At 38.2% G+C, this 22,970-nt stretch overlaps 1 protein-coding gene across 5 annotated transcripts in view; it reads right to left on the reverse strand.

Annotated features, from left to right (window-relative positions):
• LOC5579825 overlaps positions 1-22,970 on the reverse strand; it is a 416,229-nt gene that overhangs the window by 118,790 nt on the left and 274,469 nt on the right. For all 5 annotated transcript variants that reach the window (XM_021838864.1, XM_021838868.1, XM_021838867.1 and 2 more), the window contains 2 exons: positions 5,178-5,251; positions 4,491-4,594 (listed from right to left, as the gene is read on the reverse strand). In XM_021838864.1, the coding sequence (XP_021694556.1) occupies positions 4,491-4,594; positions 5,178-5,251 (178 nt within the window). The remainder of the gene's footprint in view (positions 1-4,490; positions 4,595-5,177; positions 5,252-22,970) is intronic.

Here is a 22,970-nt window from a genome sequence, read left to right on the forward strand (position 1 = left end):
ACACATGATCTGTAATGATCCGCTTGAGTTAGTGGTGGCCTACGCCGACGATGTTACGGTAGTGATAGTGGATGATTCAAAACTTGAACAGATCAAACGAACTTTCCACGAATATGGACAGTACTCGGGAGCAGTATTGAGTCTCTCAAAAACGATTGCGCTTAACATTTATCACGACCTCAGTCAGTTGTTAACTGGCCGTCTGTGAGTGATCGTGTTAAAATTCTGAGTTGTAGGACATTTCCCAGAAAGTCAAACCCCAGAACGACATTCCCCAGAATGACGTTCCCCAGAAACCCATTCCCCAGAATGGGACATTTCCCAGAAATCCATTCCCCAGAATGGGACATTCCCCAGAATGGGTTTTATACGTTTGTAAAGAGTGGAAAAAATTGGTAGTTTAGTTTTTTTGTCGTTAACCTTCCAGTTGTCGCGTGGTTGACCACCGTCAGAAACACCACGCTGCTGTTGTGATCGAAAAGCGAGGTTTTTTCACCAGTGTTGTACAAAATACAACAGCGACTGAAGTGTTAAGAAATGTACCTACTGAATTGATTTGAATTCCCAGAAGCTTCGAATTCCGGACACAGACGTCAATTCACCCAAAATATTATTTTGTCAAATTCATTATTATGGATCTCAAGCGAATTAAATCGGAATTGAGTTGAAACATCTTTTGAACGGCGAGTGTTTGCTTCCTTTTTCTCAGGCAAACCATCTAAGCTGCCGTTCATAAATCACTTGGTCTTCTATGGAAGGGGGGGGTTTGTGTGGCATACAAATTTCAAAAAGTTTGTACGGTCAAAAAATCACGAAGGGGGAAAGAGGTGGTTTTGTGGCTAAGTGGTTCATTGGCAGACCCAACCATAATCTTAGGAGGAAAATGCTGTTTAAAAATTTTCTTAATTGTGTCTTAATTAATTTCATAATTGTGCTACTGTCGTTTCCCTGAATGCCACCTCTCCGAATGACCCGTTTCCCCGAATAGTGATGCAGTTCAAACAGGTGCAAGAATAGTCTTTAAGGACTGGATGCTGAACTAGAAAAAATGATTAGCAATTAAAAGAAGAAGATAATATAGATTTGAACGTCATCCTCGACTAAATATATCTTGCCAAAAATGCCAATGATGGTGGAACTCGAAAGAACCGCCAATCAAGTGAAGAAGGGTGCATATTAGATGACCGGTTCGTTACCATCTCAAAACACAAAAGTTATGATAATTATAAGAGCTAAAAACTTTTCGGAAACTAGGCTATATTCGGGGAAACGGGTTGTCCGAGGCACTGGCATTCTGGGAACTGGCGTTCGGGGAAACGACATTTGGGAAACCGACAATCAAGGAAAAGTAGCTCAACCGTTTAACATAAGCTGTTCCTACATATGCCATACTGTGTTTTATGATCAAACTTGATCCAAGCTATTGTTTTTTTTGTTTTCATAGTTATTCTTCCTTCTTTTAGAATTGGCTGTTCTTTCTAATTGTACTTTCAAAGGGAGATTGGTGTAGTGTAATATGTCACAAAGTAAATTAATGGAATTTGTTTTTCGGCTTTCATGGCATATTCTCCCTTCTTTTGAACATATGCTGTACTTCCTAGGTTTATTGTCTAAATAATTAGGGATGGTACACATATTATGTCACGCTAAATTTTAACTTAAGAAAATCGTCAAAAAATATAAAAATCGTCCTAATGGTTCGAATTAAATTTCCGACCATAGGTGGTTAATTTTAAAGAATTTTTGATTTAAAGATTCTCCATTCAATAAATGAAAGACTGCAACAAACCGAAAGTCCTACCGTTAAAAAAAAAAAAAAAAAAACAATACGAAAATGTTTTAGCTGTTTTCCTCGTATTTTCCAGATAGATGCATTCACTATTTACTATTTACCATATTCCTGGATTTGAACACCTCAAAGATCTCATGTTATTTTTTTTCTGGGGAATGTCCCATTCTGGGGAATGGATTTCTGGGGAATGTCCAATTCTGGGGAATGGCGTTCTGGGGAATGGCGTTCTGGGGAATGTCGTTCTGGGGAACGTCATTCTGGGAAATGTCGTACAATCAAAATTCTGGGGATCACTTTTTTCAACGATCACAAAGTTATGATTGAGTCCAACTGGAAGGAAACTATACGTAAAATAACGCAGTTAATGTGGATGTTCAAGCCGCGACTCATAGTGTTACATCAGAAGATAAGGCTGCTGAATGTGTATGTAACGTCCAAGTTATGGTTTGTGGCTTCAGTGCTCAGTATAAGGAATCAGGATGTGGCGAAAGTAACGAAGCACATCGGGACCTTTATTTGCGGGCGAAAACCAAGAGTAGCGATGAATCAACTAATCCAACTCATTTCATAAGGAGGGTTGAATCTACATCTACCTATGTACAAGTGCAGAGGTCTTCTGGCGAATCGAACGTTGCAAGTAAGAGAAGTGATACCGTTCGGTAATAGATTGATTACTGAAGCAACAAACGGAAACAACCCTGTGTTCTCAGCTATGTATCCGTGCATAAAAGTGGTGTGGAGAGTGGTCCAAGATCTTCCACAGCAAGTGATGGCAAATATATGTAGCAGCGCGATTGAGAGACATCTTACACAAGTGTTACCAATCCCTAAGATTATTTCAAAAAATCCAGCAGTTAGATGGCCGACAGTGTTCCAAAATATTCATAGTAAACATATGTCAGCAGTAGAAAAAACTACGATGTACTTATTTGTTAATCAAAAACTTCCTCATGCACAACTACTGTATAAAATTGGTCAAACCACCAGTCCTAATTGCGCTACATGTAGATTAACAGTAGAGAGCCAAGACATAAATTGGCAAATTGTCCCATGATTGCTAGATTGTGGAGCTATCTGTGCTCAAAATTGAGATTGTATTTGAACACAAGAATAGAATATTCAATAATGAAAACACCAGAATTTAGGGATGTAAGCAAAAACAGCAGAATTGCAGTTCTAAAATTATTCGTTAAATACGTAGTTTATATTTTAGAAGGTTCAATCCCTCTTTTTTTTACTCAAACGTTTATTTAACAGGCTCAAGCGCCACTAGGCATAACGGAGCCGAATTCAATTGATTTTTTTACAAGTTCATAATTGCTTCTTAATAATCTATATTAGTTTTGACATTCAATCCCTCTGAATGTGCAAGAGCTTGAACATATTTTAAATCTTAACTAGTGTTAAGAATAGGCGGTGCGCTTTGTAATGTGTATGTAAACGTAAACGGTGAATAAATGTGTTAAAAAAAAAAAAACGAAAACGGTATATCGTGGAAAGTTGGCGTGTTCTGCAAATTTGTGTGACTTTTGAAATTGAACAACTCAAACAGACCAAAAACCCACAACTTACCGTTTTAGAATTAAATTACAAAGTTTCTCGGTTACATACTTTTGTCTTTGAACAACCCTCTGAAACTCTATGTAAAATTATTGTAATAATTCCCACACAAATTTCAGCCAATTCGCCATCCAAATCTCAGCCAATTCGGACTATCAGAAGCTGAGATACAGCACCCCAAACTTGAGCATTTTGTATGGAAAAACAGCATTTGGTTACTAACTTATGTCACTGACTGTATGCTGATCAGACTGTAGTTGAAGAACTTGCCCTGCATTCTCAACACACAGATTCGGTCGCTTACCGCTGCATATGCTTCTTAATCACTATAAAGCCAACTCCGTGTTCTGCTCTGTAGCCGCCGCTGTAGTAGATGTGGTACTTGAATGAAGTTTTGGCGATAGGATTCACCGCTCGGAATTCACTTTCTTCGATCTTTTTTGAGGAAAAAAAAGAGATCCTTTTAAGGACGCTGATGGATATTTATAAACAAATTTCTGCAAGTATTTTTCCAGATTCTTCTTAAATTTCTTCAGGAGAATTTTTCCAAACAGTGATCCAAAAATTCTTCAGTTAGCCCTTTTCAGATGTTTGGAGAGCTTCTGTGAGGATTTTTTCCAGATTCTTCCATGATTTATTCGTTCCTATTATTCCTTCGTTCCATGAACTCTTGCAAAACTTTGTTCAGACACTATTCTAATAAGTTTCAAAGAATTCTCCCGATAATTTAAAATTTTATTTTTTTTTTAAAATCAAGACATCCGATTTGCTCAGAAGATTTATCTAACAACTCCCTCGCACAAAGCCCACCGTGTGCACCGACCGAGCTCATTCAGACATTCCAATCGACAACTCTCATCCAGAATTAAAAGCCATCATCAACGGCTCATCTGCACACGTGGTGGAAAACTAGGTTAGTCGAGCCCGACAGACGAAACACGTGCCATCATCCCATCAGTCAAACGGCTGCTCCTCGGCTGCTCAGGTGGTGAAGTAGGGGCGGATGGTAGTCGTTAGAAAAAAACAACCAAAGAGTAGCAGTTTGATGTTTTAATCGCTTATGACGGATTCGGACGAGCCTACAAAAATGGTGCGCGAAGCGGCTACCGGAATCTATTGAGGGGGGGCGGGGACTTACCTGCTTTCGATTCCAGCGAGAGAACCTCCTTGTTGGTGTCCAACCGGGCCAACAGTGTCATGAGGTTGGACAATCCGGACCACGGGTCGTGTCCGGTGGAAGCACTGCAATTGAGAATGGAAATGGCGAGAATAGGGTTAGTGTTTTGTGAATATGGTAGGTACACACTTGCCGAGTAGATGTTCGAAAAAAAAATCATTGTTCGAAAAGTCATGACTGAACTCTAGGATGAAAGATAATTTGAGATTAGAACCTTATAACAGCATTTTGGCAACGTGCTCAAATGAGTATGGCACTAGCATAAATTCAATCGGGTTATGGATTATGGATAGCACACAGATATATATCTCGCATAACTTTTAATCTCGCCCTAAAAGCCATTGGTAACCGAGTGTGCATCAGTGTATCTCGTTGTTTTTAAGGAAATGAATGGACCTAGATAAAATATCATCACTGGCAAATAGAGGAGGATCTTGTTTTCGTGTAAAACCAATCGATTGCTCAGTAACTTCGAGCTACACACTCGGTTACTAATGGCTTATGCGAGGTATTCATAAATCGTTTCTGACGCATCATTTTTTTAGGAAAATGGTTTGTTCCACAAAAAATATTTTAATAAGCATTGGGTTGTTGAGTACCATGACTTTTCGATCAATTATTGGGACACCCTTTTGCCGGGACACTTACCCTATTTTGTAGTCTGTGCAGAAGGGCGGCGGATTCCACGTGCCGGTGTGATAAAGCATCCAGTCGCACCACACCTGCAGCGCGTCGATGTAAGTGCATGTGGGAAGAAAGAGAAATAGAGAAATCATCAGTGTAAGTAGAAACAAAAATCGTGAATCAACAGAAAAAAAAAGTTTGGTAAGAGAGGGTTCAACAAAGGAATGGAAAACCTTTCATTTCTCGATGACCATGTGTAAACAAACAAGGTCACGTGGTGTTTGCGAGGCGAGAAGTCCACTAGCTAGTTGTTCGGCCAGGCGCGGCGGTTTCCAATCACTTTCTATCATTGCTCGCAGTTGGAAGCCGCCATTGTCGGCAGTTATCGGTTGCTGTAATGGACCGTTGCGAACCTCTGCTCTAGTGAACAACTTGTTTGTTGGCCGCGGCCGTTGTCTGTCTCGAATGAATGGAGGGTAATTTCGACACGAACTCGTCAAGAGAAGACACATTCCATTTGCGGGATGAGAGATCTCTTGAGCAGCAGGAGCAGTGGCAAAAAAAAACACATCCCGAACACTTTTGCTTGCTGCCTTGCCTTGGACAAGTAGAAAGTGGAGGATTGCTTCTGTGTGTTTGCCTCACTTGGCCGCCCCACAGTTTTCACCGACCGTCGTCGAACTGTGGCCCAAAGTGTCGGACTTCGATTGGTAGAAAAGACCTCCAGCTGTTGCCCCGGTCGACTATATGGAAGTCCCACAGACCCACAGAAGAATCGAAATTGATTGCCACCTTAGCAACAACTGTGGACCGAACTAGATGGCAAACGATGGCAGCAAGAAGCAGGAAGCTTCAGCAGTAGGGTGCGGCTTATTCTGCGAAAGTACTCGAAATGAAAAATAGGGCGATATTCAAAACAGAAAAGACATGGCTCTTTTTCAGTGGTTACCTGATGCAAAAAGAGCACCACGGAAGATGAACCAAACACAAAAAATAATATATTCACATTTCGCTCGATGTCTATCTAACCACGAATTTTTTTAATCCAGTTTCCTACGTGCAAGTAATTTACGTTTTTAAATATTCTCCATACGTTTTGACAATTCTTGACTACCATTCTTCCCTGCGCTTGTGTTTTAAATTCGAGAAATTTGAGAACCGAGCGTAGCGCGATAATTTAGTGGAAAACAAACATCAGTGTCGCCGCTCGGTGACCAGTGAGAGAAACTGGTAGGTTGATGTCCGTACTTTTTGCCGCAGGCGCTAACTGTTACTTTTTTAAAAACGATGTAAACAGTCAGTATGCTCTCCCGAATTAAAAAAAAAAAAACACAAAAAAGGAAACGTCAAAGTTTGAGCAAGAAATATAAGACTAAGAGATGCCGCAATCGACATGAAGGTTGAAATTGTAAAATATGACCTTCCGAGAAATTAACATATTGCAAATTTAACCTTGTTAATTGGGGTCATTTTTGGTCAATCGGCACGGTAAATGAGTTGTAACTTTGTAGAGAAAAGAGATTAAAATCTGAAATTTTCTGACTTTTCCTAATTTTTGAAAACGAAAATGTTCGTGCTAAAAGGAGCTTTCAGCGACCTCTAGGAGCGGCGCTATGAAAAAGTGACACATTATGCATTACACGGAAGAAAATCCGTTGCCGGAATCATGAACAAAAAGTCATGAAATCATAAAATGTTATGTTTCATAATATCATGACTACAAGTCATGAAACCATGGCCATTTTTCAAGAATTTGTGTGCTCAGGGCGTTACATAAATACCACTGTAACTTTTTCATTTAAGTCAACACGTCTTTTGCGATCGGTAGTGTTTTTTTTTCAGTGAAATTATAAATAAGTTTTGTTTGCGGAAAAGGTTAATTTGAATACCATGCTCGTCGGAAATTTGCCATTATATCGATAACCCAATGACTGCCGGTGGTATTAGATGTGCGAAAGCTGCAAGCTTTCACTCTGATTATTCCGTACCGGACAATGATTGATGAAGGTTTTGCTTGACAAATTCGTCGGCAATTTTAAATGTTCGGATGTGATGCATTCCTCACATCTTACAGTAGAGCAGCTCACACAAACCTTCGGCAGCCGGATGATCTTTACCACTATCCACGCCCGCAGAGTCGTTTGGGATTTCACCAGCATTTTGCAGCTCAGGGACGATGTGCCAATTCAATTTATGTTTGAAATGACATTTTGCGTGCAAATCTAACCACCGGATGTTCGCGTTCCTGCAAAAGATGTGGCACTCGTTAAGCTGACACTTCTCACAGTTTATTCCGAAACTACCGGCACAAAATCCATCTTCATGTTATTTGTTTACCTATGACAAATATACTTGACGTTTTTATGTTTTCATGAAGTTAGTTCATGATTTCATGATCCTGCTTCATGATTTCATGACTCAAATTTCCCCTTTTAATCACCAAAACTGGAATCATAAATGACAGGTATCTAAATCCATAAATAGTTTTCATGTTGTCATGCATTTCATTCATGGTTCTAGCATACACAGTTTATGATTCGATGATTTGAATTTACACTTTCGAAACGTAACGTACAGCTGACTTTTTGTCATGGTGTATTTTCATAACATGAAAATACACCTTCCTCTTAAAATCATGACCTTTCTCCTTGTTTTGAGTGCCGCATTTTTACCCGTGTAAGGGTCAAAAATGACCCATGACTTTGAAACGCTCTCAAAAATCCATTTTTTACCGATTTTCGTTCTTTTAGCTTTATATGAAAGATATGAAACTCTAGAATGGAACCCTGGAAATTGTTAGCATGGAAATTCTGGGTACAAGGGAACCTGGAACCTGTTCCAGGTGGAACTGACTGATATACGCCAGCAGTTCATACACATGTATATAACGACGATTCGAATGTCATGGTTTTTCATTTCGATTTACAAGAGCATCAAGAGGACATTTAGATCTGGCCGGTTTTTCGGAGTATTCCGGAACCGGTTCCGCTAGGGTGTGATGTGGACATATTCAGACCATCATATAGGTCCATCAAGCGACGGCTCAAAATACACGATTTTTCTTCCAGATGTAAATGGACACCATGCTATATACCTGGCGTTACGCCCCTACTGGAACAGAGCCTGCTTCGCATCTTAGTGTTCTTACGAGCACTTCCACAGTTATTAACGGAGAGGTTTGTCATTTGACTATTTGTGCCTATGTAAGCACAATGATACTCTATATCTGGAAAGTCGAGAAAATTTCCAACCCGGCAAGATCCTATACCAGTGGGATTCAAACACATGCACCTCAGTTTGATCTTGCAGAAAAGCTGCGCGTTTACCGCTAAGGCAATATGGGCCTCTCACAAGCATGGGAAACGCTCACTCAGTTTTTGTGTTTCCCTCACTCGCTTCCACGCACAGTCGGGAGCGAGAAAGCCGTTTCTCTAACCAAGCCGAACGTTTCAATTTCCAGTGCCCATTCTGCTTCTTCGGCGAGCGCCAAGCGAAACAAAAACGACAACCGATTGAGTCGCTACCGATTCTAAAAGCCGAAGGCAACCGAATGCATACCGAATGATTGTTTACATTCTGATTCCGTTGGAGTAGCATTCGGATTTGAGTGCTGGCAATCCACACCACGGAATGATTCAGTGAGTGGGAATCCGCTCACTCAGTTCAATGCATTCGGTGAATGGATGCTTAATGCTTTCACTCGTGCCTCGCAGACACAAGTGTATTGGTATTCACTTCTCTTCATGTTCCTTCCGATTCTTGCTTTTACACAATCGGGTTTGAAGCTTTCATGCTACACTCCACCCAGTACGATTCAGCTATCACTGAATGTTCGGAAGCAGCAGATTTTTTGCTATTTTTTATCGGTGGCGTTCGGGTGAGTGAGTGAAGTTTCCCATGCTTGCCTCTCAAACACAAAGTGATCAATCAGGATGGTGATATTGCACAGAGAACCACTAAGATGAAGCTTTGGTTTTAGCTTGTTTTTACCTGGGAGGGAGGCACAGATACTACACACAAAATATGACACAACACTTTTCCAAAGGCAGGCTTGGGAAAAATCGCTAGTTTTATTTTATTGTGTACCTTCGATCTTTCTGAACAAACTTGGAAAAAGGGCCATAGTTTTATGTGCATTCAATTTTAATTTCGATTTGAAAACAGTAAAATGATGCGTGTTTAAAAACTTTATATTCGATCAAATTAATAGATGCTATCGTGTTATTGGTTTTGGGTGTGCAGGAATTGACTTTCAACCGATTGTTGTCATTTTTGTCGAAATGCAAAAAATTATGTTGATCAATTACACGCTTTTATCAAGTTTGTCCATTCTTCAAGATCAGGGCTCACAGTGACAGTTCGTGACAGCAGAGACATAAATTCTGTGTCGGTTTCTCCCTCCCAGGTTTTTACCATCTTCAATGTACAATGACACTACCCATGATATTTCTCGATTGATAACGGCGCCGGCCACGTCCTTATGTCCACCGAAGAGAGGAAGGAAGTAAATTAGTTAGCCGTTGTTACTAGAAAACCGGAGAATCTCCTGCATTTCCCACAGCTACCTTGGAAGTAGGAGGGTTTTGTTAGTGATGGATGAGGTATTCGACCGTATGGATACCACTGTGGTAAGCGGTTAAGTCGATATATTCAATTCTAGCGATAGATAGAACTGATGATTTTTGTGCAACAATGACGCAGAGAGATAGAGAAAGACAGCTATTAGGAAGAGTATTACAAATATGTGAAAGGGGCGGGCTTGGGATTGAACCCACGACCTTCTGCTTGCAAAGCAGAAGCTAAAGCCATTAGATCACCAACCCCGTTATACTCGAATTCTATTGCCGTTATAATCAAATTAGAAAAAATGTAATATAAGGTATCGGAATCATTCAACAAGTCATAATTCATGTTTTGAATAAGTAAAACGACATTTTATTGCTAGCAAATTTTAACTTTTTACGCCAATCGCAATTTTGAGACCTGCTCAAATGGGGCATCAGACCTTCTTTTAGGAAAACCTCCAGAAATTCTTCAAGAATTCCTCTTTAAATATCACCAGAGATTCTTCCAGAAAATTCTCCAGGAATTATGTCGACGATTCCTTCAAGGATAATCTCTACCGTAATCCTTACAGCAATTCCTTCACTAGGGCTTTTGCCAGAGATTCCTGCAGGAACTATGATACATTTTAGACAAGTTCCGATAGGGCTCCATGAATATCTTAGCAATTCCTCCAGGGAATCAATAAGGAATTTGATTCCAAGGATTCCTGCAAACAATATTCCTTGAGAGATTTCACAAGGAATTTCTGCTGGAATGTCTCCAGTGATTCCTTCAGTAATGTTTTTCTGGGATTCTTCCAGAAATTTCTCCCAGAAATTCTCCAAGATCTGTTTCAGGGATTCTTTCAGGAAAGTTTCGGAATTTCTCCAAATAATTTTCAAGCAATTTCTTCTGGTATTCCTTCAGAGATTCCTCTAGAAAATCAAGGATTCTTGCAGAAAATCTTCAAGGGTACACTTTTTTAATTTCATGGAGGGATTGTATCTTCAAGGTTTCCTCCAGGAATTTTTCCAGGAGTTAAACCATGATTTTTTTTTCAAGGATGACTCAAGATAATTGTCTAGTGATTTCTTCAGAATTTCCTCCGATGATTCCTCCATGGAAACATACAAAGATATCCCCAAGTAGTCCTCTCAAGATTCTTCCAGGAATCATTCCGGATTCCTCCCCGGAGCGCTTCAGGAATTCTACCAGGATTTCCTGCAAGTGTTCCACAACTCATAAATTCCTCAAGAATTTTTTGCAAGAATTCTCCCAGAATTGCCACAACGAAAATCGTGGCATGAATTATTTTATATATTTCTCCAAATAATCTTCCACCCAGTAAACGTAAACACACGATCGTATATAATATGATATAAGAGTACAAATGTGGAGGCGATATACGTACATTTTGCATGCAGCCTAATGACGCACGTACGTATATCGCCTCCACTTTTGTACTCATATGCGCTATCGTATACGAGTTTGTTTTTAATGGGTAGGCAGTGCTGGGAATGGTAATAGTAGTAGGCTTGAGTTTTTGCGAAAATCACGTGGCTCTCCTAATACAGTAGTTAAAAATTGTGAAACTCATCAAGTAGCATATGTTGGGTACATGAATTTTCCAAATCAGGAGTGTCATTAAAGGCTGCAAATGCGGGAAACCCAAAGGGGGAATAGAACATTTTTCTATAGTAGTTTTGGGTTGCCCTTAGCAACGGGTTTTTTGTTATTTTCAAGGCATTTTGCCTACAGCAGCGATACGCGTGAGTTTCACTGGCTCCGGTGACTGTGATTCGCTACGCTTGCCTACTGTAGTGTGAATCTCAGAACTTTTCCCAACTCTGCTTCCAGGGATTCACCAGGAATTTCTGCAGCGACTCGTTCTGAACCTCTAACGAATCCTTCGGGGATTCTTCCAAGAGTTCTTTTTGAAATACCTTCAGTGATTCACCTATGCATTCCTACAGAAATTTATTCAGAAATTATCCTAAGAACTACTTCAGGGATTATTTTAGGAAAAAATCCTCAAAAAATCCTCAAAAAATCCTCCAGTAAATGCTCTACATTAATTCTTTTTGGAAAATCTCTTCAATGAATCCTTCAAAGATTTCTCCTGGGATTTCTCCAAGAATTCTTCAAGGGGTTTCTCCAGAAAAGCCTCTACAAGGGGGTTTTCCAGAGATTTCTCTGCAAATTATACCAACAAATTCTTCACAGCCATTCTTCGTGGGATACCTCCAATGATTCTCCAGAAATTCTGCCAGAAGCTTTTCAGAAATTCCTACAGGACTTTCTCCAGAGGCTCATCCAGGGATTTCTATTGCAAAATTTCTACAGGGAATTCTACAGAGATTTCTTCAGCTATTTCATCAGGAATTTCACAAAGGATTGCTTCAAAAAAATCTCTAAATTATTTCCTCTAGGAATTGTACAACCTTGAGCTGGTAGACAATCCACTTTACATTTTAATGAAATATGCTTTTCGTCTACACAGTCTTTATTATAAAAAAAGCCGTTGAAAAACAAACAGCGTAGCAAAAAGCATATTTCATGTTCCAGGGATTTTTTCATGACTCACGCTAAGTCTGAACCAGACGATTATAAAAATCGAATGTAGATCGGGTTTTTTCTCGTTGGAGTTCAGTATTTGGGCTACATTTTTAAAATCGGAAGGTTTAAAAATATTCCATCGATATTTTTTTTTATTTTTTCCACTTTTTAGCTATTTTCCATACTAAAACTCATGAAAACCACGTTATTCGACGCATTTCAGCCCATACAAAATGTATGGAAAAAATGTCACCGATATAATATTTTAAAACCTTCCGATTATGAAAATATAGACCAAATACTGATCTCTAGCAAGAAAAAATGCGATGTACATTCGATTTTTATAATCGTCTGGTTCAGACATACCATGTGACTTCCTCCAGAGATTTTCTCAAAAATCCCTCGATAGGCTCCTGCAAAAATTACTTCAGAGATTTTTCCAGGAATTTAACCGGGGATTCATCACTTAAGTTTTTTTTTCTAGAATTACATCGCATTTAGCCACATCGACTACACTTCGGAAAATTTTTCGTCAGGAACGTGTTTCGATTGTGGAATTGCTCCAGGAATCTCTTCAGGAGCTCATCTATTTTTTTTTTTTCAAAAAACTTCTTTGAGAATGGGGGATTTTTTTTATTACCGTACGGGTTTGGGCCGAATGGTCTCAGATTTTCATGAAACTTTTTCCACAGGCAGGGCTCATGGATATATGAATAAAAAAAATGAGAAAAATTCAGGGTCGCCTATTTTTCCGGAAAACTCAGGTGGAAATTTTTTGTTTTCCCTTGACACTACTTACTTTGAAAAATCATAACTGAAGAACGAAGCATCGTAGAAACAATGTTTTTATATGAAAATTTAAGCAAATTTTCTCAAAAATCCAAAAAAAAATATGAACTGGAAAAAGTTTTCCACAAAATTTTCCACCGTTGGGAAAATTCGTAAAGAAAAGCCGGAAAAACTATGCCCGAACTCGTGGAAAATTTTCAAAAAAATATTTTCGAGAAGGTAAGTTTGTAAGCTTCAATCACTGAAATTTTTGGAATGCACTTTTTTTTTCGTTTTTGAGTTATGTCCAATTTTGTGAAAAATGTCCAGATGTGCCATATAAGACTTTTCTTTGAAAAATCATAACTCAAGAACGAAACATTGTAAAAACAAAGTTTTTATATGAAAATTTAAGCAAATTTTCTCAGAAATCCAAAAAAAATATGAACTGGAAAAAGTTTTCCACAAAATTTTCCACCGTTGGGGAAATTCATAAAGAAAAGCTGGAAAATCTATGCCCGAACTCGCGGAAATTTTTTAATAAAATATTTTTAAGAAAGAAACTTTATAAACTTCAATTCTGGTAACTTTTAGGATGTACTTTTCTTTAGTTCCTGATCTATGGTCAATTTTGTAAAATATGCAAAGATTTGCCATACATGCCTTTTTGTTTAAAAATCATGACTCAAGACTCATCATGACTTGTCGAACCGGATTCAAATTATCTCAAAAATATGAAATTTTTGAAATGGAATCAGTTTCCCAGGACATTTTTCACTGTTTATGAAAACAAATAATGAAAACCCGATTAGCTATTCCAGCTTTCAAACAAAGAATATTTGAAAAGAGCGATCAATAAGATCCAATCCTACAATATTTTTCAATACGCTCATTTTTCGTTCCTAAAACATGATCAAATATTGCTAGGATGAGCTGTTTGAACCATATATTTATAAATTTCATAAGTTCATAAACAAAATTTCTTAAGAACGAAACTACATAGAAACAAATTTTTCTTCAATCAGAATGTAGGCACACAAAATTGACCATAACCCAGGAACAAAAAAAAGTACATCCTAAAAGTTACTAGAATTGAAGTTTATAAAGTTGCCTTCTCAAAAATATTTTAATAAAAATTTTCCGCGAGTTCGGGCATAGATTTTCCAGCTTTTCTTTATGAATTTCCCTAACGGTGGAAACTCAAAACGAAAAAAAGTGCATTCCAAAAATTTCAGTGATTAAAGCTTATAAAATTACCTTCTCGAAAATATTTTTTTGAAAACTTTCCACGAGTTCGGGCATAGTTTTTCCGGATTTCGGAATTTTCCCAACGGTGGAAAATTTTGTGGAAAACTTTTTCCAGTTCATATTTTTTTAAATCGAATCGAAATCGACAGTCAAAAATCGAATCGAATCGAAAAATCGAATCGAAAATCGAATCATGAAATTCATCGAATCGAAATCGAATTCGAAATCGAATCGAAATCGAATCGAAATCGAATCGAAAATCGAATCGAATCGAAATCAAAATCGAAATCGAAATCGAAATCGAATTCGAAATCGAATCGAAAATCGAAATCGAAATCGAATCGAAATCGAATCGAAATCGAAATCGAAATCGAAAATCGAAATCGAAATCGAAATCAAATCGAATCGAATCGAAATCGAATCGAAATCGAATCGAAATCGAAATCGAAATCAAAATCGAAATCGAAATCGAAATCAAAATCGAAATCGAAATCGAATCGAATTCGAAATCGAATCGAAAATCGAATCGAAATCGAATCGAAATCGAATCGAAATCGAATCGAAATCGAATCGAAAATCGAATCGAAATCGAATCGAAATCGAATCGAAATCAAGATTTTTGAGAAAATTTGCTTAAATTTTCATATTAAAACATTGTTTCTACGACGCTTCGTTCTTGAGTTATGATTTTTCAAAGTAAGTAGTGTCAAGGGAAAGGAAAACAAAAAAATTCCACCTGAGTTTTCCGGAAAAATAGGCGACCCTGAATTTTTCTCAATTTTTTTTTTATTCATGTATCCATGAGCCCTGCCTGTGGAAAAAATTTCATGAAAATCTGAGACCCTTCGGCCCAATTTGTACGATAATAAAAAAAAATCCCCAAAGGAGTTCCTAGAGGAATCTCTAAAAAAAATCGCAGATGAAATTTGAAAAATCTATGTAGAAATTTAAAGAGGAACTCTCGAAGAATTCCCCGTTGGAGTTTTTGGAGGCCCAGAACGAGTCTCTGGAGAAATTTTAAGGGAAATCCCTGGAAGATTACCTGAAGAAATCCTTAGAAGAATACATGTAGCGATTTCCTGGATGCATGCCTGAGAGAATTCCTAAAGTAAACTCTGGAGGAGTCCCTATAGGAATTCATGAAGTTATTTCTTGTTGTGTAGCACGAATACATAACAAAAATTTAAAATGATAGCAGAGCGAAAACTAAATATGTTATCAAATAATTCAATGATAAATATCAAGTTATTATAGCAACTTTATTCTGAAAACACGATATGCTTTCGACTTACTTTCTTTTTTATGTTCGACTTTGCTCGGGTAAGAACAAAGGCATCTTGATAACAAAGTTATACCAAGTTCTGTTATTTGTAACAGCTTTTGTTATGATATGTAATAATCTTGTGATGTGATGCTGGTCGGGCGTCTGAAATAAATTTTGGAGGAATATCAGGAGGAGTCCCAGAAGTAATCTCTGTAAAAGTTCCCTGAGGAATGCTTGGAGAAATTTCCGGAGACATTCTAGAAAAGATTATACTGGGGGAATCTATGGAGGAAAAAAAACTCCTTCAGAAACTCTTGGCGAAATCCCTGTAGAAATATCCCTGCTTAAATTCCTGGAATAATCCTTGGAGGAATCCCTGAAGGTATTCCTGGCAAAAACCCGAATTGAATTGTTGGAGATATTTCTGGAGCCCTATCGGAACGGAGCGGAAGCGAAAAAAATGGAATCTCAGGGAAACCGCTGGTGGAATTTATGGAGAAATAGTTGTAAGGATTACAGTAGAGATTATCTTGGATCTTATGGCTCCTACACATCAGCCTACAGCACGTACAAAGTACGCATGGATTACAACAAAAGTGTATCACAATTATATCAAGATTTGATACAAATAATTTCCAAAATTTTCATATTGCCAGAAACAAATCCTGCCAAATAGGGGACGGACCTGGTGTAGTGGTTAGAATGCACGCCTCTCACGCCGAGGACCTGGGATCGAATCCTATCCCCGAGATAGTCACTAAAAATTTCAGTGACGACTTCCTTCGGAAGGGAAGTAAAGCCGTTGGTCCCGAGATGAACTAGCCCAGGGCTAAAAATCTCGTTAATAAAAATAGAAAAAAAAAAAAATCCTGCAAAATTTTCACGGATTTTTTTCGTGATACATTTTTCTATCAAATTTTTTGTGTATACATAAGAAATTCAGAAAAATTGATGTAGAAGATCAATACTTACTAATCTTCAAAAAAAAAAATGATAGGTTATGTCAAAGTTTAAAAAAAAATAAAAAACAAGTTCGATATCATAGTACTAGTTCTAGAGCACACAAATTTATAATTTTAAGAACTTATGGAAATTAAGTCGCACCCTACCGTACAGCCTCTAAGCGAGCCGGTGTCGTCGTCGGGGGCAACAAAACACTAAACTTTCCTCCTCATACGACGAGAGGATGATCGCCTCCTCTTCCTAGCTGAAACAGCTCGGGACAAAACAGAGCCAAACAGAGATTCGTAGATTACAATAATTATGTTCGAAAATCGCCTGCTTTCAATGGATGACGACGACGACGACGACGACGATGACTACGTAAACCTACTTAGCGAGAAGAGCTCATTTTCGGTTTCGGTTCGTATGGTATGAGCTGGAAAGGAGTACATGTCGGCGATCCCCGCACTGGAATGTCACGTCCAACTCTCGTAGATCCATAAGGCGGGTGATGTATCATTATCCCCGGGAATAGAGGAAAGTGATTGACCTCTCCGCGCCGGATTCAAAGCCATATCTCGCGCCCGGCAGGAGCCATCGACGGCGGTCTAAGAGGATCACGATAGGAGTGACTTGCACGTCCATACAAGTTGGACCTCAATTACCGCAGCAGCCGGGAAGTTACATACCTTTGTTCAGGGCGGAAAGTGAAATGTATCGGGTGTGGTGGTGGGTCAATGGACGAGTTGCGAAATTGAGTGGTATTGCTTCAGCCATGTGGGGTTGATGACCTGTAGAACTCAAAGAGGGGGCAAATAGCCGAAGGCGGTATACGTACAGCTATTCATCAGGACTACGCTGAGGAATGATAGGTTTGAATTTCATCAGTCATGGATCTTTTTGGATTGGTATTTCCACGATTTCCTAGAGTTCAGAATATCTCTATGCCTGCCAAATCATATGGAAAATCAGTCAATCGCTCTTTCATCGAATGAAATCGAAATCGAACATCGAATCGAAATCGAAAATCGAAATCAAAAAATCGAAATCAAATCGAAATCACATCGAAATCGAATCGAAATCGAATCGAAAAATCGAATCGAAATCGAATCGAAATCAAATCGAAATCAAATCGAATCGAAATCGAATCGAAATCGAATCGAAATCGAATCGAAATCGAATCGAAATCGAATCGAAATCGAATCGAAATCGAATCGAAATCGAATCGAAATCGAATCGAAATCGAATCGAATCGAAAATCGAATCGAAATCGAATCGAAATCGAATCGAATCGAAATCGAATCGAAATCGAATCGAATCGAAATCGAATCGAAATCAATCGAAATCAAATCGAAATCAAATCGAAATCACATCGAAATCGAATCGAAATCGAATCGAAATCGAATCGAAATCGAATCGAAATCGAATCGAAATCGAATCGAAATCGAATCGAAATCGAAACGAAATCGAATCGAAATCGAATCGAAATCGAATCGAAATCGAATCGAAATCGAATCGAAATCGAATCGAAAAATCGAATCGAAATCGAATCGAAATCGAATCGAATCGAATCGAAATCGAATCGAAATCGAATCGAAATCGAATCGAAATCGAATCGAAATCGAATCGAATCGAATCGAATCGATCGAAATCGGAATCGAAATCGATCGAAATCGATCGAAATCGAATCGAATAATCGAATCGAAATCGAATCGAAATCGAATCGAAAATCGAATCGAAATCAAATCGAAATCAAAATCGAAATCGAATCGAAATCGAATCGAAATCGAATCGAAAACGAATCGAAATCGAATCGAAAACGAATCGAAATCGAATCGAAATCGAATCGAAATCGAATCGAAATCGAATCGAAATCGAATCGAAATCGAGTCGAAATCGAGTCGAAATCGAGTCGAAAATCGAATCGAAATCGAATCGAAAACGAATCGAAATCGAATCGAAATCGAATCGAAATCGAATCGAATCGAAATCGAATCGAAATCGAATCGAAATCGAATCGAAATCGAATCGAAATCGAATCGAAATCAAATCGAAATCAAATCGAAATCGAATCGAAATCGAGTCAAAATCGAATCGAAAACGAATCGAAATCGAATCGAAATCGAATCGAAATCGAATCGAAATCGAATCGAAATCGAATCGAATCGAATCGAAATCGAAATCGAATCGAACGATCGAATCGAAATCAATCGAAATCAAATCGAAATCGAATCGAAATCGAGTCAAATCGAATCGAAACGAATCGAATCGAAATCGAATCGAAATCGAATCGAAATCGAATCGAAATCGAATCGAAATCGAATCGAAATCGAATCGAAATCGAATCGAAATCGATCGAAATCGAATCGAAATCGAATCGAAATCGAATCGAAATCGAATCGAAATCGAATCGAAATCGAATCGAAATCGAATCGAAATCGAATCGAAATCGAATCGAAATCGATCGAAATCGAATCGAAATCGAATCGAAATCGAATCGAAATCGAATCGAAATCGAGTCGAAATCGAATCGAAATCGAATCGAAATCGAATCGAAATCGAATCGAAATCGAATCGAAATCGAATCGAAATTGAATCGAAATCGAATTGAAATCGAATTGAAATCGAATTGAAATCGAATTGAAATCGAATCGAAATCGAATCGAAAATCGAATCGAAATCGAATCGAAATCAAAATCGAATCGAAATCGAATCTAAATCGAATTAAAATCAAATCGAATCGAGTAAAAATCTTGTTATCACATTGTAACTGATTTATGTAGGTTTTTTAGAATTTAAAGTAGGGAAGTTTCTAAGATATTCAAAATGTTGCAATTTATCTTCCCAGACCCTCGGAAGACAGTCATTAGTTCCTACATTTCTCCTACATTTGTACAGTCCATAATCCGCGGCTCATAAAACACGACACCCCGAACAAAAAGTGATACAAATTTACACATCTTTACCTCTCTCCCACTGTTCCCCACAACGGAAGATATCGTTTCAGGGCTCCATAAAAAAAAAGTCTAAAAATAACCCTTCCTCTTCAAACTAGTGGAATCTTCCTTCCAGCGGCGCTTTGTTGGTGGCATCGCGAAGCCACAAACTAAGAAATCGTAGGCGTTTACGATTATGACCCATCCCGTTCGAAACGCATCGTAGTCTACTAGAGCTATGATACCTAATCACCCCTTGCAACAGTAGGGATATATCTCATCATCATCATCGTCGTCGTCGTCGTCTCACAATCAACCCGGGCCGTTATTAGCCATCTTCAACATGATCGTTTCGGATTGAAACCGTTTAGTGGTGGAAGCGACTCTGGCGTTGTTCCTTCCCAATGCAGGTGTTACGACTTCCCCTCACTAACTGTCGGTGATAAAAACGACATGCCACCCACTCGGATCAAGCTCAGGTCCGGATTTGAGGAGGGGGTCAAAGGGTGCGATTGCCTCTGCCCCCCCATCTGAGGGGCCCACCGGATGATCAAAAATTAAAATAACTCTTAGAAATACTTTTCAACATACTTACACGTTATAGACAAATAATTCTAAGTTTATAGGACAGTAATAACATTAAATTGAGTGATCACTTAAGCAGACTTACGGGTATTTGAATTTTGTATCTAGGGCCCCCTGAGATCTGACCTGGCCCTAAATTCAGTACTGATCACACTAGGAAGAAAGCCATTCCCGGTCGCCTTTTATTCCCCGGGAATTTTATTTGACAGGCAAAACGACAGAGAATCTGTTTTTAATTCACACTAATAGAGGTTGTTTTATGGCAACTGCCGGCTGATCGTGCGCGCCCGCCCCAAAGAACCCCAAAGGGCCTTTGTCTTCGCCGTGCATTCCTTCTTTCCATAAGGGAGGAAGACGAGCAGAATTTAATCGAAAATCCGCGTCAGATGCGTTTTCGTTCGGAGTATGTGCTGTCTACGGGGCCGATCGTAAATTCTTGGCCGGCGACTGGCTGCAGCAGAGAGATGCAACACCACAAGTACCGTTTCGATTCAGGCCCGGTCTCTGGACGGCCAGTCAAGCACCCGCCGAGAACTCGAGTTACACACTTGAGCGGTGGACGATACTTGGGTTTCAAGATGCGCGAAAACCCCATAACTCGATTATAGTTAGCACCTGACTGGCCACACACGAAACGCCGAGGTAGGTTGGGAAATGGCCACTGCTGTTTTTGGCAATCCTAAGAGTGGCTGCGCCAAATGAAGAGCACTGCTGCTTCTGCTTGTTGTTGTACCGGCCAGAAATATGGCAAAAGCAACACACTTTCGAAAGGGTGCAAAGAAAGTGAAGGTAGTGTAAATATTTGAAATTTTGCAGTGCTACCGTCCCGAGTTGCTGCAGTACACGATGGTTTATGAGCGAGCTGCTTGAGAAATTAAAGCACAAGGTCTGGGGTGTGAAGTATTGTCGTTGTCGTTACGAACTGCTGATACAGCAGGTTGAAGCATTTCGAAAATTCAGCTTTTTTTGCAGATTCTTGGTCGCCACTTTTCACTATTTAATTTTGCTTTTTATGTAAATCATTTTAGTAGTGAAGTCAAGTTGGCACTCAGAAGAGGGGAGCAATTCCACCGAACATGACGATTTTTTTTTTTAATTTAATTTTTGTATTTTTTGAATCGCCTGAAAATTTGCATTCAGATTCTTTATGACCAAAAATGCCATTTTGCACCTTCAGACCGCCATTTTGAACCTCGCTTATTTTTGAGAAGGGCGTATCGGAAAATGCATAGCAAATCTTTAAAAAACTGTAACTCGAAAATGGTTTGTCCGATCGATTTGAGATCTTCTACAAAGTTGTAGGTATTGCTAGGACTATATGGAGAAAAATATGCACGGTAAAAAAAAAGTTACAGATTATTTTTTATTTCAAAAACAAAATTTAAAAATCGATTCTCTCCAGAAACGCAGTTTCGATTTTTTTTTTATTTTTGGATTTGTTTTAGGGGACAACTTATGTGATTTATTTCACAATGTTTCAAAATGGAAGAATTATGGACAAAAAAGTTATGATTTTTAAAAAAATTACAGATTTTGAAAAAAATTGAAATTGAGGAAAACAATATTTTTATGTGATTATTTGAAAGTACAGAAAAATTGCAATCGAAAAGTGCTTAAGTAATTTTTTTCTAGGTTGCATCAATTTCGAGATATACTCATATTTTTATAAAACTAGTGGACCCGGCAAACTTCGTATTGTCATCAAGTAGGCTGTTGGAAAACTTCAAGAATTCCCCCATACAAAATGACACCTTAGTCTTCTCCCGTTTTCCCAATTATTCCGGAGACTTTCCCGAACTTTTTCCTTGCACGAACACGTCGCATCCCTTGTGGAGTGTAACAGTGAAAGACTTGCGTCAATCCGTTGACCCATTCTCAAGTCATTTCGTGACATACAAACACCACTCCATTTTTATTTATATAGATTTTCAAATAAAAAAAGTAAAATAGGCCCTTTTCAAACATATTTCGTGTTTCTCCATTCCAGAAATATTTTATTTTGATTGAGTGAATCGTAGCTGAATTGTTTATTGTTTGATCAAAACCTATATACTCAAGTATTTAAAAAAGTATGCACGGTAAAAAAATATAAACGAAATTTTCAAATGAAAATTTAAAGTTCATTGTTCTTAAAAACCGCAAAATTGAAGTTTTTAATTTTTGGATATGTTTTGCAGCATATTGTTTGTAATTTCTTGCACAATGCCTCAAAACGGAAAATTTTTGGATAAAAAATAAATTATTTGAAAAAATAAATAAAACGAATTTATTTAAAACGATATTTTTGGTGCGTTTTTTGGAGTACAGAAAAATAACTATATATTTTTAAATATGAAAAATTTCTATCGAAAAATACTCAAGTAAAATTTAGCTGAGATTCATCACTTCCGAGATATACACGGCAAATCTAAACGTGGCATTAAAAATGTGATTTTATCACAACGGTGTACCTTTGGATCCCAGGGCTAAGCCCGACTAATGGGTAAAGCCCTCTCATCGCGGCAAAATCTTACAACCATGGAGAAGGAGTTTGTTTTTTTTTGTTTTTTGTTTGTTTTTTTTTGTTATTTTTTTATATATGTATACTGCAATTTTATTTCTTAATTATATCAACTACTTTCTTGTTATCGTCACAGCTCGAAAATTGTCTAACTTCAATTTGTGTTTCAGAGATAGGGATAAACGAGTGATATTTCTGAGTGCCTTGAACTGTTTTTGCACTTGAAAATAGTTGGTTAAGTTCTTGTGCAATGATATCATATTCCTCAGTATTTGAATAACAAAAGAAGATTTGTGTAAGCTGCTCTTCTTTCCGATTTTGAGCCCAATCATATAGTTCCTTAGCATTTTTTATCGGATGTTCACGTTCTTTGGCAAGACTGGCTCTGGTAGCCATACGTTTTAGTGTCTCTCCTATGGCATCGCATGGCCCACACGAAATATGTTTGAAAAGGGCCTATTTTTCTTTTTTTA

Source organism: Aedes aegypti, chromosome 1 (assembly GCF_002204515.2).
Source record: "Aedes aegypti strain LVP_AGWG chromosome 1, AaegL5.0 Primary Assembly, whole genome shotgun sequence".
Lineage (NCBI taxonomy): Eukaryota > Metazoa > Arthropoda > Insecta > Diptera > Culicidae > Aedes > Aedes aegypti.